Here is a 15,009-nt window from a genome sequence, read left to right as displayed (position 1 = left end):
TGTGATGTTTTAATCACTATTTACGTATTGGTGAGTTAGGATTCATTATGAATTCTTTGCTTCAATCTATTACATAAATTCATTCGTTTCCAGAGTTTTAATTCATCGATAAAGCAACTGAAAATTGAATTGAATAGTTTTACCAAAAGCTCAGAAAACTGAAAGCTTGATGAGGTGTGAGTACTTAACTTAGTTCATCTTGGGTTCGGTGTACCTCAGACTATCCGAATAGGGATATAGTCGTGAGATATGTCATGTTGTTAAGTGTTGATTTACCTATTTTTTTTTCCAAAGCTAATAGCTACATAACAAGACCAGTGTATTGAAAGTCTGATTGTTCATTTCAAAATACTCTTGCTTGAAATTAGAATGTGAAGTCATAATCATTCGTTTGATTTTATAACCATTATACTTATAAATATCCTGTATTACACTTTAGAATCCTGTCCCACTAACATATTCGACATTTCGTTGGACTTTCACTTTAATTTGGCCAAAAGTTAATGGGACATGGTACCAAAGTGTACTATATTAATGTTCGTGATCGTACCTACTTAGACTATTTATTTTTATTATATTTATTTTGGCTTCATCGTATTGAGTCATTATTCCTGAAATCGTTGACCGATGATCATATACAAAGAAGAAATTTATAAAGGACCTTTGAGTCTAGGAATGTAGTGTCAGAATGTGTAATGAAACAAAGATAATTTAGAACACATAATTGTTTATTTACACTAAGTAATATCCACAATGGCGCGAATATTCGCGTGTACCTACTATTGTATTAATGTATATTGTACAGTACAAACTTTTCATATATAATATTATGTAAATAACTGAGTAACGATATAGGAACGAGAAGTTTTACTACAGTTTGTTACACCAAGTACAATGCTATTAAGAAAAACATACTGCTTTTTAAGTTATACAATGAAAAGGAAATGAAAAATATAGGTATTTATTTTCTGACAAATTTAATATAACATAGCAAAATGTAAGCCACAATGAGTACACATTAAAATATGACATTAACGACAATACGTTTCTAAAGTAGGCTTTATCTTGGTGGAAAAGTGATGACAATGAAACTGCATTTATTGTAGATTTCTTTATTTTGTAGTGTGGCTACTTACACCTTCGAAATAGGCTAGTGACATGTATGAATAAAAAGAAAGTTACGTCTTTCCTATACAACGTAGCTTGATGTAACTTACTGTAGTTGGTAGGGTTTTACAAGTAGTCACTTAAAGGAATTATCATTCATGTTTTATTTTGTTGATACTCAATGTATCTTTTACTTAACAAGAAGGTATGATAAGCTACAAAAGTCCAATCAGTTTCTTGCAATGTAATAAATTAACTGGTTGCACTTAAGACCTCCTGGTTACATGTCGTTTCTGTAATAGACCAAAAACACCAACAAAAACATAAATTTTATAATTATGACAACTAATGGTTCATAATTTCACCACTGCTTACAAATAATTCGCTGGGGTCAGTGACTGAACTTTTGCTCTTTGATTGTACATAAACCACTGTTTTTTGTTTTATTATTTCGATTGGACAGGTATTACTATTGGTTTTGTAAGTACTATTATATTAGGTATATCAGTTACGCGTATTAGCATTTTTTTTAAATTATAAGTGATTACATGTGTGATTTATTATGTGGGTGGTGTTATTGTTTTAATATGACTAATTCCTTCGCGTGACTAAATGTTAGCCCGACACGGCGAGTTACACCATAACAATGGGTAATAAAATTCAATTTTAACTACACAAACGATAATTGTTTACGGAAAATATATACATTTTTCTTTATATCAATATATTAACGGAATTATTAAAAATAAATGTAGAAAAGTAATTTATAAATGGCGATCGTTTTTATTTGTTACACGTACTTAACTGTAACAGAACAGAGTACATTGCATATCCCATTAAAAAAGAGATTAATTCGCCCTATTTACAGATAATAAAACATACCATGTGCTAATCGTAAGGGTGGTTGCGTATTATGTATTTAAGTTATGACCAAATATAGTGGCCACATAGTCGATCGATTGTATTCTAAACTCAACTTCGTCCAACATCCAGAGATCTTGGATAGTGAGCAACCACCCGAAGGTTGTTAGTCCTGCCCATTGGAGCGTTTTTGTACGTTACTAATTATTGAGGCACTTCTACTGAAGTATATTTTATTACCTGTAGACATTATGCCCTTTCGTTATTTTTTTTAACAATAGATACAGGGTACATTCTATAAAATAACGATTTCAAGTAGTCAACTGAACATAGATACCATTTCATAAGTTAAGTCCTTTTACATTCTGTCGTAATTTAAATATTTCAAATCACATGAAATTACTTCGTAAATACATCTAACATTTTCCTATATTGCTGGTAGGTACTCGTAATTAGTAGAAATTCGAGCTAATTTTTAAATTAGTAATATCATAATATTTACTAATTAAAAATCAGATTAGCCACTAGTTTAGTTTTATGTGAAGTACTTTTGTAAAATATACGAATTTATCATTGTGGTTTAGGATCTTTTAGCTTTTAGGTCTGGTGTAAATGAAAGTCAAAAAGGCGTAAGTGCCAGCGACAAATAGTACGTATCTTTTACAATAGAATGTCATATAAGTAATTATGTATACAAATCTACCATGTATATCTAATACTAAGTCTACCTTTACATTTGTATATGTACATTCAACCTTATAATTACCTGGGTGTGTCACTGGGTTATAGAATATAGATCTTTTATTGCACATTTTTTTTATTCATTTTTTCTGTAAGTATCGAGATATATTTCTTTTTAGAAAGCGTTACACAAAGACGTATGGTATTCCAAAGATTTTTTATTTTTTTTAAGTTTGACTAGGTACTGAATCTCTAACTACTTTTACTGATGTTTTTTTAGTATCCTACAATAAATTATTTTTACATTTTGATTCGTACACTTTTATGTATCCGCAGCAAGTGCCTACTTTAGAAAGTCTTTTCTTCTATTTTCACATAAAACTTTATGTAACAACATTCTTAAAAGAAAAAATCTTATTAAAATATTTCTTGCCACCATTTTGAATTTCGTCTCTACATTTCGGCTATCTATACCTACTCCAGTGGTTACCCGTCCACAATAAATAATTTAGAAATAACTCTATAAAATATTAAGTACTTAAATAAAATCAACTATCACATTTATATTTCGAACGACGAAGCATCTCCATAAGATTTTTTGTACAATAAACGACAACTTTTTATTTTATTTACAGACGGTTTTGTTTAAATACTTAGTGAAGTAGGCAAGAGCATTGTCTACTTTGATAAGTCTGTTGGTCAATCGCGATTGACAATTTTTTATTTTTTATTTTATCAGTCGTTTTAACACAACAATATTATGTACTCTTTTCTCTACATATCATGGTCGAAACGTTATTGTTAAGAATTATGATAAATTGAAGAACTATCAAAGTCGGCATTGTCAGTCATAACAATCGTCAATCGCGATTGATTATGTACAGAGCATTCAATATTAGTGAAGAGAACGTCCATAACATCACTAAACAGTATATTCACATTCACATTTCGAATTTGAATTCGAGAGTTCAGTAATCGATGACGCGGCGGTCGTAGGCGATGTCGCCAGCGAGCGCACGCGTAACCTCATCTCATTTGGAAGCATTCACCACTAAATTCGTCGCCGCCTCCTCACTGGCGCCTATGCTCATCGCCTTCTTCTTCAATATACCTAAATCTGTCACGTTCTCAAGAAAACTCTTGTGAGCTGATAATACTTTTGCGCTTTCAACGTCTTTCTTCAACTCTTCCATGTCTCTCTTCAACTTGGCTCTTCTGTTTTGGAACCAAGTTATCACTTGCGCGTTGGACAGGCCGAGTGAACTAGCAATTTCGTCCCTATCCGCTGGTGATAAGTACTTCTGGTATAGAAACCGTTTCTCCAGCTCAAAGATCTGGTGGTTGGTGAATGCTGTTCGGGATTTTCGTTTCTTCTTCGGCTGTGGCCGCGAGTTGAAGAGGTTTAGGTGATTTGACTGACCATCTGTAACAAATAGAAAATATTCTGTTAATTATGAGTAATACAAAAAAGTACTTTTAATTCTAATGTGGCACACTTTTTTGTGGTTAAGTATTGGGTTCCTTTTGAGGGATCAAATTACGGAGTTGTACTTATGTCTGTTAACTTCTTTGGATTCATTCTGTTTAATCATTAACTTTATAAACCGATATCTCAGCGTCAATAAACAAGAAATATAATGCTTCAAGTTCAAATTGGTCTTTCCACGTGAAATAAAAAGATTGGAGGTAAAAGTGGGGTCGTATAGATAAAGTTAACGCATTCTCGAGTTGTTATCGAGCCCTAAAACATTATTCGAGTCTATGACACCGCAATAAACAGCCCGCAGCGCTAAAATGTAACTCTTCTGTCGTAAAAACACAATAAAAACACACCCAATCGTTACATTTTAACGAGCGGCCAATCATATACGGGTTGCTCTTCAAAATATCGTAAATATTGTTTAGAAAAGCGAAATGACGTAAAACATAGTTTGTAAAAAAATCTAATTTCGGGTTTACCGGTTATAATAAGTGCAGTTAAAAACATAATTTCCAAAGAAAATAATGTTGCCATTTTAAAGCGAGATAAGTGTACAAATTGCCTTCTTGAATGGCTCTTTGTTGTACTAGGGTAAGACAATTTCAACATAGCATTAACACAATCTGCAAGTTTACGATCGCGAAGCAATCAGTTTCTATGGTTGTTAGAAAAGCAATTTTTTTATAGCTCCAATAAACTTAGCGGAAATGGAAAAACGCAACAATGGCGCTATCTTCATTTCCGGTGGCCTGTTTATGTTATCTACGCTTAACTCGTAACTAGCATAGACAAGGATCAACATTGGTAGCGGGAAGAATTTGAATTAACTACGGTTATTGTCTACTATTCCTTCCAGCTTTCTAAAAAGAAGAAATATTGGTACTTAGGTGAGACCTCTTACCGAATAAATCAAAAAATAAGGAACATTCTAGATGCAAATGAAAATAAAACTCTTCTTAACCTAGCTCTACTAAATTCACTAAAGGCTTTCACCGGGTACCGACTAAAATTAATAGAATACTTAAGTATGTACCTAATAAGGGCTGTTTTGAACTGCATCAAGCATAAAACTGAACTCTACACAATATTATAATAATATAAACGTACATACATACCTACATAAACTCACACTTATTCCCCACCGGGGTAAACAGAGACCATAAAAAATAATAAATGTATATGGTAATAAAATAGGTACCAATCATTATTTTATTCCGCGTTTCTTCCAACAGTTCCAACCACAGTATCGACAATACCTCTAATTAAAACCATCTTTTACGTGTAATCGTTCAAAAATATCATTTTTGTGTTGCGACCTCCACGACGGACATTTTTTGTGACTCCATTGCGTGGTTGACCGCAGGAATTAATAACACATTGCGTTAAGACGTCGTTAAGGCAAACGGCCTACGCTTTGTCAGCCTATTGGCTTTCGAGTGTCTGAAGCATAATAATATACAATTACCTTCACCGTACATTAGCGGACACTTTAGTGGTCGAATATAAAATCGTCGTAAAACACATATGACTTAGTTGCAAATGTTTGAGGCGAGCAATTGTTGGGTCTAAGGGCTGAGAGTCTGTTTCCTGCTTTGAAGATTTAGCCTCATGTACCTATGGATCTAGGATTTTATTGTCAGACTCTACGTCCATCGCAATTTATTTATTTATTTAAGATACACCATCGGTATTTACATAAAAATTACATGAATAATTAAAAAAACAATTGTGAACCCTACGACAGTAATATTTTAATGAGAAATCTTTCCAATTTTTGAATGTTTAATAGATACCATAAGGAGTAAACGTGACATTGCGTAAATATTTCTGATATCTCATAATATATAAAAAAAACTTTTATACCCTAATCGTCGGCGGACAACTTAAGATTCCATTCGGCGACCATCACAACTGAATTCGGAGAAGGAAAAAAAAACAAAAATTGTTGTAATTTATAAAAACACAAGTAAAATAAAGGTTGTATTAATCATGAGCTAATCGTAGCCTTAGCGAATCTAACCTCAATTAGGAATGCTAAAAGGACTTCGGCATCGTTAGTGGGCGCAAAAAAACATGCGATTGGTCACACCGTATTTTGAATGCACCTGACTGATTTGAAACATTACTCCGCTTTGACATCCTTTGACTGTGCCTTAGTGAATTGAATCGTTTATTCATCATCATAAATTTCGCTCAATGTTGAACGTCTAATTGAACATTCATCTTCTCAGGGGCCTAACTGGACACCCACAGGCCTGTTGTCTTAAATTTTGTACCGGTTCTGAGATGATGCTCATAGCGCAAGGACACGATTCCTCTGTCGGTATTTTGCACCGGGTGGTCCTCAGCGCTCTCCATTTGTCCGGCCAAGTAGTTAATGTTATCTGTCGTCACGTAAAAGAAAACTTTTTCAGCTCGGCAGGAAGATCAGAAAAGTACACACAGGTATTTAAATACATATAGGTATCTGATGCACTAGTTCATGTGTAGCTTTGTATTGATTGTAAAAATTAAAAAAAAAATACTGCCCATAATTTAATCATTTAACCGGTCCGTATTTTTAAATATTTTATTCAAACTTTAAGCCTAAGCCTTATTGTCAACACACAAGTTACCAGCTGGTAACTTAGTAAAGTTGAACAAAAGCCATTGTTAGTTCGGCTGACGAGTCGGCCATTCAGATCCCGTCTGATTTAGTCATGGCTTCTTCTTAATTAATTCCTCAATAACATCACGTAGACAGGGCAGGAATCTGACCCTTACTTTTACTCCGACACCTTCAAAATTCTGTACAATTCTACAAATTTAATATCCATTGCGTGTTTTTAAAGAACCCTATAATATTAACCGTAAAGAAAAGAAGTAATGGATATAAAACTAAGCAGCAGTATCAGAGTATTCAACTGACGTGCGACTTTTCATAGTCAAAGGTGATGCGAAGCGCTCAATCGATACGCACGTACAGCTTGTAAAGAAGGATTTCGCGTTGAATGAGATTGATTCCCGATTGAAACATATTAGAACTATTTAGAACCTCGTATCAGATTGGTATAGGAGCTAAAGACGAAATGCGTGTAGAGATTTAAAAGTGCGTAGTTTAAAACAAATGCTATTTCAAAAATACAAAACTATATAAAACGCTTTATTACACATAAACACTTATTTAAAAAAAATAATTAAAAAGTCACAAGAGAAGCACAAATGGCTACTAAAATACTTAATATTCATCGTCGTATCAAAGTCATTATATTTGCATCTTAGATGTCTAAAAACCATTAGGTACTATACTAAAAACACAGCATGAAAATATTGAAGAAAGAAAACAGATTCGAATCTCAAAAACATCAAATTGTAATCATAATTATGATTTTCAATCAATCATGAATTGTATTCAGATAAGACATTTAAACATCAAAACAGGGGTTTTTCTCGAGTATACTGTGTAATTGTCGAAACAAGGATGCCTTTTAGCCAAGATTTAGCTAATTAATTAAAACTTCAAAAGAACTATCATTAGTCACGTCACGGATCTTGATATAAATTATTATATTCCGGTTATATTTGCCAACGGTTTGGAACGAGTAATCTGAACAAAACTGGAGTAAAATGTATCAAATATTATAAAGCAAATTTGATACCAACACTCTCGTCGCTGACTTCGCTAACTGACGTATCTGAAATTTTTGGCGAGTCTGATTTGCACCTTTTGCTATTGTCAATAAGAAACAATTTGCAAAGTCAGCCACGATCTATCTAATTATAAACGATAGTCATTATTGCATTCTAAAACATTTATTTCTCATTTTATTTTAACATAATTAGGCAACATTTTGGTATTTGCGTCTTGACAATAACCAATTAATTATAAATTATTGGCATATAAGTAAGTACCAGACCGTTACTGATGATAATTCTTACGTCCATCTTGCTGATGATATAAGCAGCATGAATAATTCGAAGGTCCTTTTCGCCTTGGTCGAGTAAAAAATCCGTCCAATTAATTCGCATTTGGTGTAAAATCTATTCTTCAATCGTTGCACGCTTGCCAACAGTGATTACTGGACAATGGACATAGGCAGCTCTTTAACGATAACAAATTGAATACTCTGTTTTTTCTTCACCACATCTTGTTAAGCGAATCGTAATAGAAAAGAAGGAATTTATAGAAAAACGTGTTTTAAGAAAAGGTGGGTATGGTCTATGGGCTGGCGAAAAAAGCGTATCGGAACAGATTAACGTGTGTTATAAGGTAAGTTTTTATTGATTGGTGACGAGTAGAAATCAATTAAGATGGAATAATATTTCTTAGGGCAGAAGGCAAGAGGGAAACCACTGTCCTATTTTCCCTAAAAAGTAGCATGGAGAGGAATGCTGCACCGATAAAAGCGTGGCTCTTAAATTAGTAATGATGATGAATGTTCCCTAGCATCGTAGAAGCAAATTTTTGCATCTTCATTTTCATTTACGTAATTCCTATCCATGTAGACTGTGAAGCCAATAGTATTCCGAAGAAATTTATCTTTAACTTTCCTACCAAAAACAACAGAAATTGGTATATTTCTCCTATTCTAATAATATGCAAACTGCTCAACAGAGCAATTACAAAAACTATCCATAATAACACGTTGGCAACAGCCCATTAAAATAAAAGAAATATAAAGAATGATTTTGATTGCATGAATACAAATGATCCTTTGATATTAATGACCGTATTTACACCAAACTTTTAGTGCAACGTATATTTTTGACGCGATAAACAAAGTTTGGCTAATGTCCTGTAATTTCAGTGCCAATTTCGTGTTTTGATTGAAGGCAAAGTGGTAATGAGCCGGCCTGTGTTTGTATGTGTGTCTGTGTCTGTGCGTGTCTGTGTCTGTGCGTGTCTGTGTCTGTGCGTGTCTGTGTGTGTCTGTGTCTGTGTGTTGTGTCTTAACCCTTATGAATATTTTGCGCTGTCCTTTATTTGATTATCTCCAATTACATTGCGGGTGAAGTTTTATGTCTTATGCAGATGCCCACACCTCACCGGGCCCTCTACAACAACACCTAACAACATTTCAAAAATATTTATTTCAAAACTATTCATAATATAGCTCTAGTTTTTACCCTCACATGAAGTCATATACATTTAGGCTCCGTTAAAAACTCCTATGGTTCGTTAGTTCGAGTAAAGATGCATTATAATACATAGGCGAGACGGAGCACATACATTATGTAGAGGTTGTATCCGTCACACATTGTTAAGCCACGATCCCACAATTTCTTACAAATTAAACGGTAATGAGCTTGCTTCAACAACCCGAAACACAAGAATTATATAAAAGACTGCTGAGAAATCTCATATAATTAAGTCGAATTCCTGAAGTATTTCGATATATAACTGTGTATAGGTAGTTAAGATAAGATGAGATAAGATATTTATTGCATTCCTAATGTTTTATTTTCGATATGATAAAAAAAAAGAAAAAAAGGAACAATAAAAAAGTAAAATTTTAAAAGTTGATCACGAAAAACGATATTTCCACATTATGAATATTTAAATGAACTATATTTGTTAGGTATTAGGATTAATAAATTAGGTTATACAGATGCTGATATGCTCATTTACCCGCGCTAGATTTGTGACTAACCATACATTTTAGATATGTCTCATACAATCACGTTAATGGAAAAATAATCCTTTCACAAGAATGTCAATTCAAAATGGTTCTTAAGACTTCACTTGTAATAAAGAAGGTCAGAAAAAACAGTGCAGTACAACTTATAACTTCTACCTTACTCCCTCTACATAGCTAATGTGTTTGCTACACAATTTTATCAGAAACGCACTGTTTATTTTACTGTCTGTCTTCAACATAAATATAATAACCGTCCATAGAGTTTTTCGAGCCAGCGGCATTATCAAAACACAAGACAGAGTAAAGATTTGCTTGAACGGGTGGTTTCGAGCACGCTCGATTAATACCGCGAGCGACACTTTGTGCCTCCCGCCATAATGGGCCGTGACTCTGTTTCTGTTTTTGCTTTCTTAATTAGGGATAAGTATCCGGTTAAGTGCGGTTTTTTTGGATAAACACTGAGAGATACGGTTTGAAGTTCGAGTGATATTTTTTATGTTGGCTAGCTTGTGGAGACTAAGGAATTAAGGTGATTATAGTCATAAGTATTTTTGGTAGGTCCTGTGATCTATGTTTTCAAAGTTGTACCTAGTTGAAGAGTACTCTTTATTTTTCTATTTATGTAAGCGAAACTATTTTTTTACTTTAAAGTAATGTGATTACAACTATTATGTAAAAAAATTTAAACAATTCAAAAGTAGGTAATATCGGTAAAATTCTTTCACCATTTGAACTAGATATTTTGTACTACTTTTCTCAAATTGACAAAAAAAATAAAATTGGACGAGCAAATGATTGACCTCAATCAATTCATTCTGAATCAGTGGAAATCATCTTCTAGGAATCCACATTACGCGAATTATTCGATTAGACGTGGTTTTCCGTAAGTTTTAATGTTCGGTCATTGTAAAAATTGGGTTTTAATTGTAGTGATAAACTTGGAACTTTTTAAAAATGGAATGAAAAAGTATTAAAAAAATCCTCATCGATTTTATGCAGCCGGTAATTCTAATATAAAAAATAAATTGTGTAATTGCCGCGATCATCGGCCGACACATTAGTTCCAGTCTAGACGTAAGCTACTCGCTTCATTGAGCGGTGAGAGCAAAAAAATGTACACTTGTTTAAATACCTAGTTAATGGAAACACCATCTTTATTAGATTGCGTTTAAATTACAAAGAAAAGTTTTGATACGAATTATTATTTATGTTAAGTTGACAATAATGAAAAAAATCGATCTTAAGTTGATGTTATTTATAATCTCCCTTATGTTCGTTAGTGAAACTACAAAAATATTTATTATTATGATGCGACTATGGTCTAATTATAAACGAAAATTAATGGAAACACATTACTAGTCTTAATAAAAGGTAAGTAATTTATCCTTAATATCCTATGTGTTTAGTTATTATCTCATACATATAACCTAAACGTACCTAAGTATGTCTGCTTATTGCAAAGGTGAAGTGACACATGTTTTACTTAAATATTCTTCTTTGAAGACAGACATTCATTATATTGCTCAAGCAATCGGTCGAAATCATTCACTACTGAGGCTCTTATATTTCTATCACTGTCACGTACTGGCTTGTAGCATTGCAACAAAACTATAGATCTCCCCAACCACATTCTCACGGGCTCAGTTCTCATGATGGAATCATATTTGGGTGACCATAACACGAAGGCTCCCGGTTTTACGCCCCGTTGCCTACCAGTTTTCTTTCCTATAAAAAACTTTTTTCACAACGAAATTGATTTGGAAATTATATCTATTGCTTTTTTCTTTTTAATCTGTAGCGGTGCGGCGGTAAGCACTCAATCCGCGGGAATTCTTTTTTCGAATTTCAATTCCGTTGCCAGTTATATCTAGGCCGCACGTTCGATATGTTTTTTTAGTTTTTTATTCTTTTTTCGTAGCGGTAGTTTTGATGTTACCAGAAATAAGTAGAAATAAGTTATCATAAAACGATTATCTACTAAATTGTTTGCCCTTCTTTGACTCTCACGAGCACTTGAAGTATGGGCAAAAACCAAATCATGATGTCGATGACTTTATTTGGCTGCCGGTATTAACAGAGGATAAGGTACACGCCAAAGTGATATACTTACATAACTTTTGGCAGTTGATTGTTTAATATAATAATACAAACTGTCATGTAGACTACCAAAGCGACATTCTAGCCACTTACAATAGATTATAAGAACGTACTTTTTTCTATGTAATTAAAAATAAATTACTTATGTGACCAAAGCACACAAAACATTCAGCCTTGATTTATTACATAGCATTTAATTGATCGATTGAATGAATTAAATGTTAATATAAATTGGGATGGCTGTTGGGCGTGGGCCAGGAATGCAAGGCGCTCATTAGGGACAATTAGTATGGCATAAATTAGCCGACATTGTTTCAATGAATAAATAAACAGTGTCGCAGCTATGGTAAAACATTAGGGCTTGTTTCGCGTACGTCAACAATATAGATTGTTATTTGCGTTATATCAGAACTTCGAATAAGTACCTTATAAGATGCCTCGTGGTTACATTATCCATCCGTACAAGCTGCAAAACATTTTTATCAATGTAGGCACTTAATTATCGAACCAATAATGATCAAACTCAGCATTTATACGCCAATTAGGTAAACCAATATTCTCAGAATTACAAGTTTTAATTGACTCTACCAACTTATTGAATTGACTCTGATGACGTCAAGCTTGGACTTATACATTATGTAGTACGTATTTGGATACGTATACGATTAATATTTACGTGTTGTTTACTTTAATCGGCTTAGTCAAATAATTAGATACTTATCTAAACAAATACTCACCTATATGATAAGTGTTATTGAGAAATTCGAATGACAAGCGATATAAACAATGACAAGGATTTAGTAAATACAAAGCGATATGACAAGGATTGAGTAAATACAAAGGTCATTAATTGCTAAATATTCTTGAGATGTAGTTAGCATACTGTCAGTATACTATAAATTGCGACATTGTCGTCAAGCGTGCGTTGGTTGTAATTACTGAGCTATTATTGGGTATTAATAAATAGCTGCGTTAATAAGATATGGAATGCTTAATTTATTGCACGCGGTTTTGAGTTAAATGAGTAACAGCACAGATGAAAATATTTTTTATAACGCACTTGTTTGTGGCACCGATTAGCACTTTACCGAATACTTTTTAAAACTAAAAAAAATCAGAGGGTTTTTTTTGCAATCAGACAGATCTCAATGCTAACTGAAAAACAAGCTTGATCATCGCGGGCGGCAAACATAAAAGTCAGCAAAGTAGGCGCTAAAATATATCTAAATAGAAATGGTATGGGCCCAACATTCCGTCTCCAATAATGAACAGCATGGGCACAAAATTTCTGTCCTAGTAACGCCAGCACAAATCAAAGGCGCTTATTTTTGTAATCATTCGTTCCCTTAAGGAATGGCTGATGGCGGCGCCTAGTGAGGCAAAAAGTAAACTATGGACAAAAACTTAGGAAAAAAATATTAAAATAATATTATATTTACTTATTTAAGTACTATTTATACTATGTCAACATTATTGCTAATGATAAAAAATAAAGGTTTCAGTAAGAGTGATGGAAAACGTGTTCTAATTACCTACTGGTAGGTAATAGGAATGCAGTTCGTGTCGTATCAGGAGGTGAAGGTTTTGGCGGGAAGAAGAGAGGAATGGCGATTACTCCACCGACAAGAGCGCAGCTCTTAAATGAAGAGAGAGAGAGAGGTAATAGGAATAATCCCTGAATGATAAGAAAAAATAGTACCTATTCAGTTAGTTGCAGTATATGAAATGCAGAATGTGAAAATTCTTTGTAGGTAAAGGTACTTAATTATTTACAATACCTACCGAATTATTATTGCCAACCACAAGCTAAATGCCATTAAAAATAAGATAAAAACTATTCAAATCTACAAGTTAAAACCCTAAACGATAGAACACGTGCAAGATCGGCGGCAGACATTTTTCACGCATGGAATACGTCGGCAGTTAGTGCATCATCCATGACAGAGTAACGACCGGTGGTTATCGCAGTCGAATGCGAACCACTGTGCAGACTGTAGAGTTTGAATGTTAGTGATGGGATTTTCAAAATTCAAATATATTTATTTTTGACATTAACGCATCCGTATGAAAAAAGTCTTAATAGCTAGTGTTATATTAATAATTTATAAATAAGAGCTGGGTTTCGGCAAGGCTTTGTCCAGAGATCAAGAAATGAGCTTTGGGCATAGGCTGCTTTTTCAGGAGGCTGTTTCCGCTGGCATGCACCTGTATATCAAGGATGCTACTCTCTTTCTCATAATGGCAGCAAAGCTATGTATATGGGTATCTAAAAACATCCCTGATGCGCTGCTTTGTTAACGTTCGTAGAATTATTTTGGGACGCTGAAAAAAGTTTTGCATGACCTATAATTATTCCATTGATCCCGGGCTACTAGCCCAAACATCTGCACCAACCCGCAGTGGAGCAGCGTGGGGTATGCTCTATATCCCCTCCGGTGGATTGACGAAGTCTGACCCTAGCAGTGGGACGTATATAGGTTGCTTATGTTATGTATATATTTTATCATTACTATGCGTGTAATGCTGATACGTTCTATAATTACACGGCGGTGATATATAATGGGATAGATGGAGCCACAACTAATTAGAAGACAACTTGCCACTTGGACGTCCTATGATGCTTAATGAGTGTGGACAGTTGACTAGTAATTAGTCCGTTACCCATGTATTTAATCTTGTGCAAGTGGTCACAATCCCTTATTCTTACTTCTAGTTAGTAAACAGATAAGTTTTTAATGCTGATATTACATAAACATGTATTTGTAGATTTAGATCAAACTGCTGAATCAAAATACGAAAATAATTCACAGCAAAACACCCCGACCATTCGCCATTTGTTCTGACAAAGGCGTATGCCCACAGCCATACTGCAATTTTCATAAAACTCCATGTTGTATTCACATAAGCCAGTAATGCTTATGTACGAGTTTAGATAGAGATCAACGCGTGGAAATTGCAGGTGTGAGGTTAGCTTTGTGTGCAATTTGCTTTATGTATCGCGGGCAACGAGCGGAGAGATCCCGCGATTTAGTTAAACATCTGTTCTTTGTTTTTAAAACGGAGAAATCAGACGGACAAGGGCTTATAAATGCAGTAGTTTAAATTTTTATACGTTAATGTATTTATGTTTGAGTTATTGCAACAGTCAATAAAAGGTCGTAGTTC

General features: G+C 33.9%; 2 protein-coding genes across 2 annotated transcripts in view; both read right to left on the bottom strand.

Moving 5' to 3' along the window:
- Positions 1-15,009, bottom strand: part of LOC126377010 (soluble guanylate cyclase 88E) — a 327,862-nt gene that overhangs the window by 265,189 nt on the left and 47,664 nt on the right. The gene's annotated exons all lie outside the window — the stretch shown is intronic.
- LOC126377166 (homeobox protein BarH-like 1b) overlaps positions 762-15,009 on the bottom strand; it is a 70,567-nt gene continuing 56,319 nt past the window's right edge. The window contains exon 2 of the mRNA XM_050024859.1: positions 762-4,072. Coding sequence (XP_049880816.1) covers positions 3,681-4,072 — 392 coding nt within the window. The 3' untranslated portion in view covers positions 762-3,680. The remainder of the gene's footprint in view (positions 4,073-15,009) is intronic.

The sequence above is a fragment of the Pectinophora gossypiella genome, chromosome 22, assembly GCF_024362695.1.
Source record: "Pectinophora gossypiella chromosome 22, ilPecGoss1.1, whole genome shotgun sequence".
NCBI classification, from domain to species: domain Eukaryota; kingdom Metazoa; phylum Arthropoda; class Insecta; order Lepidoptera; family Gelechiidae; genus Pectinophora; species Pectinophora gossypiella.
Note: the sequence above shows the minus strand (reverse complement) of the source record. Positions and strands in the feature narration are given on the sequence as shown.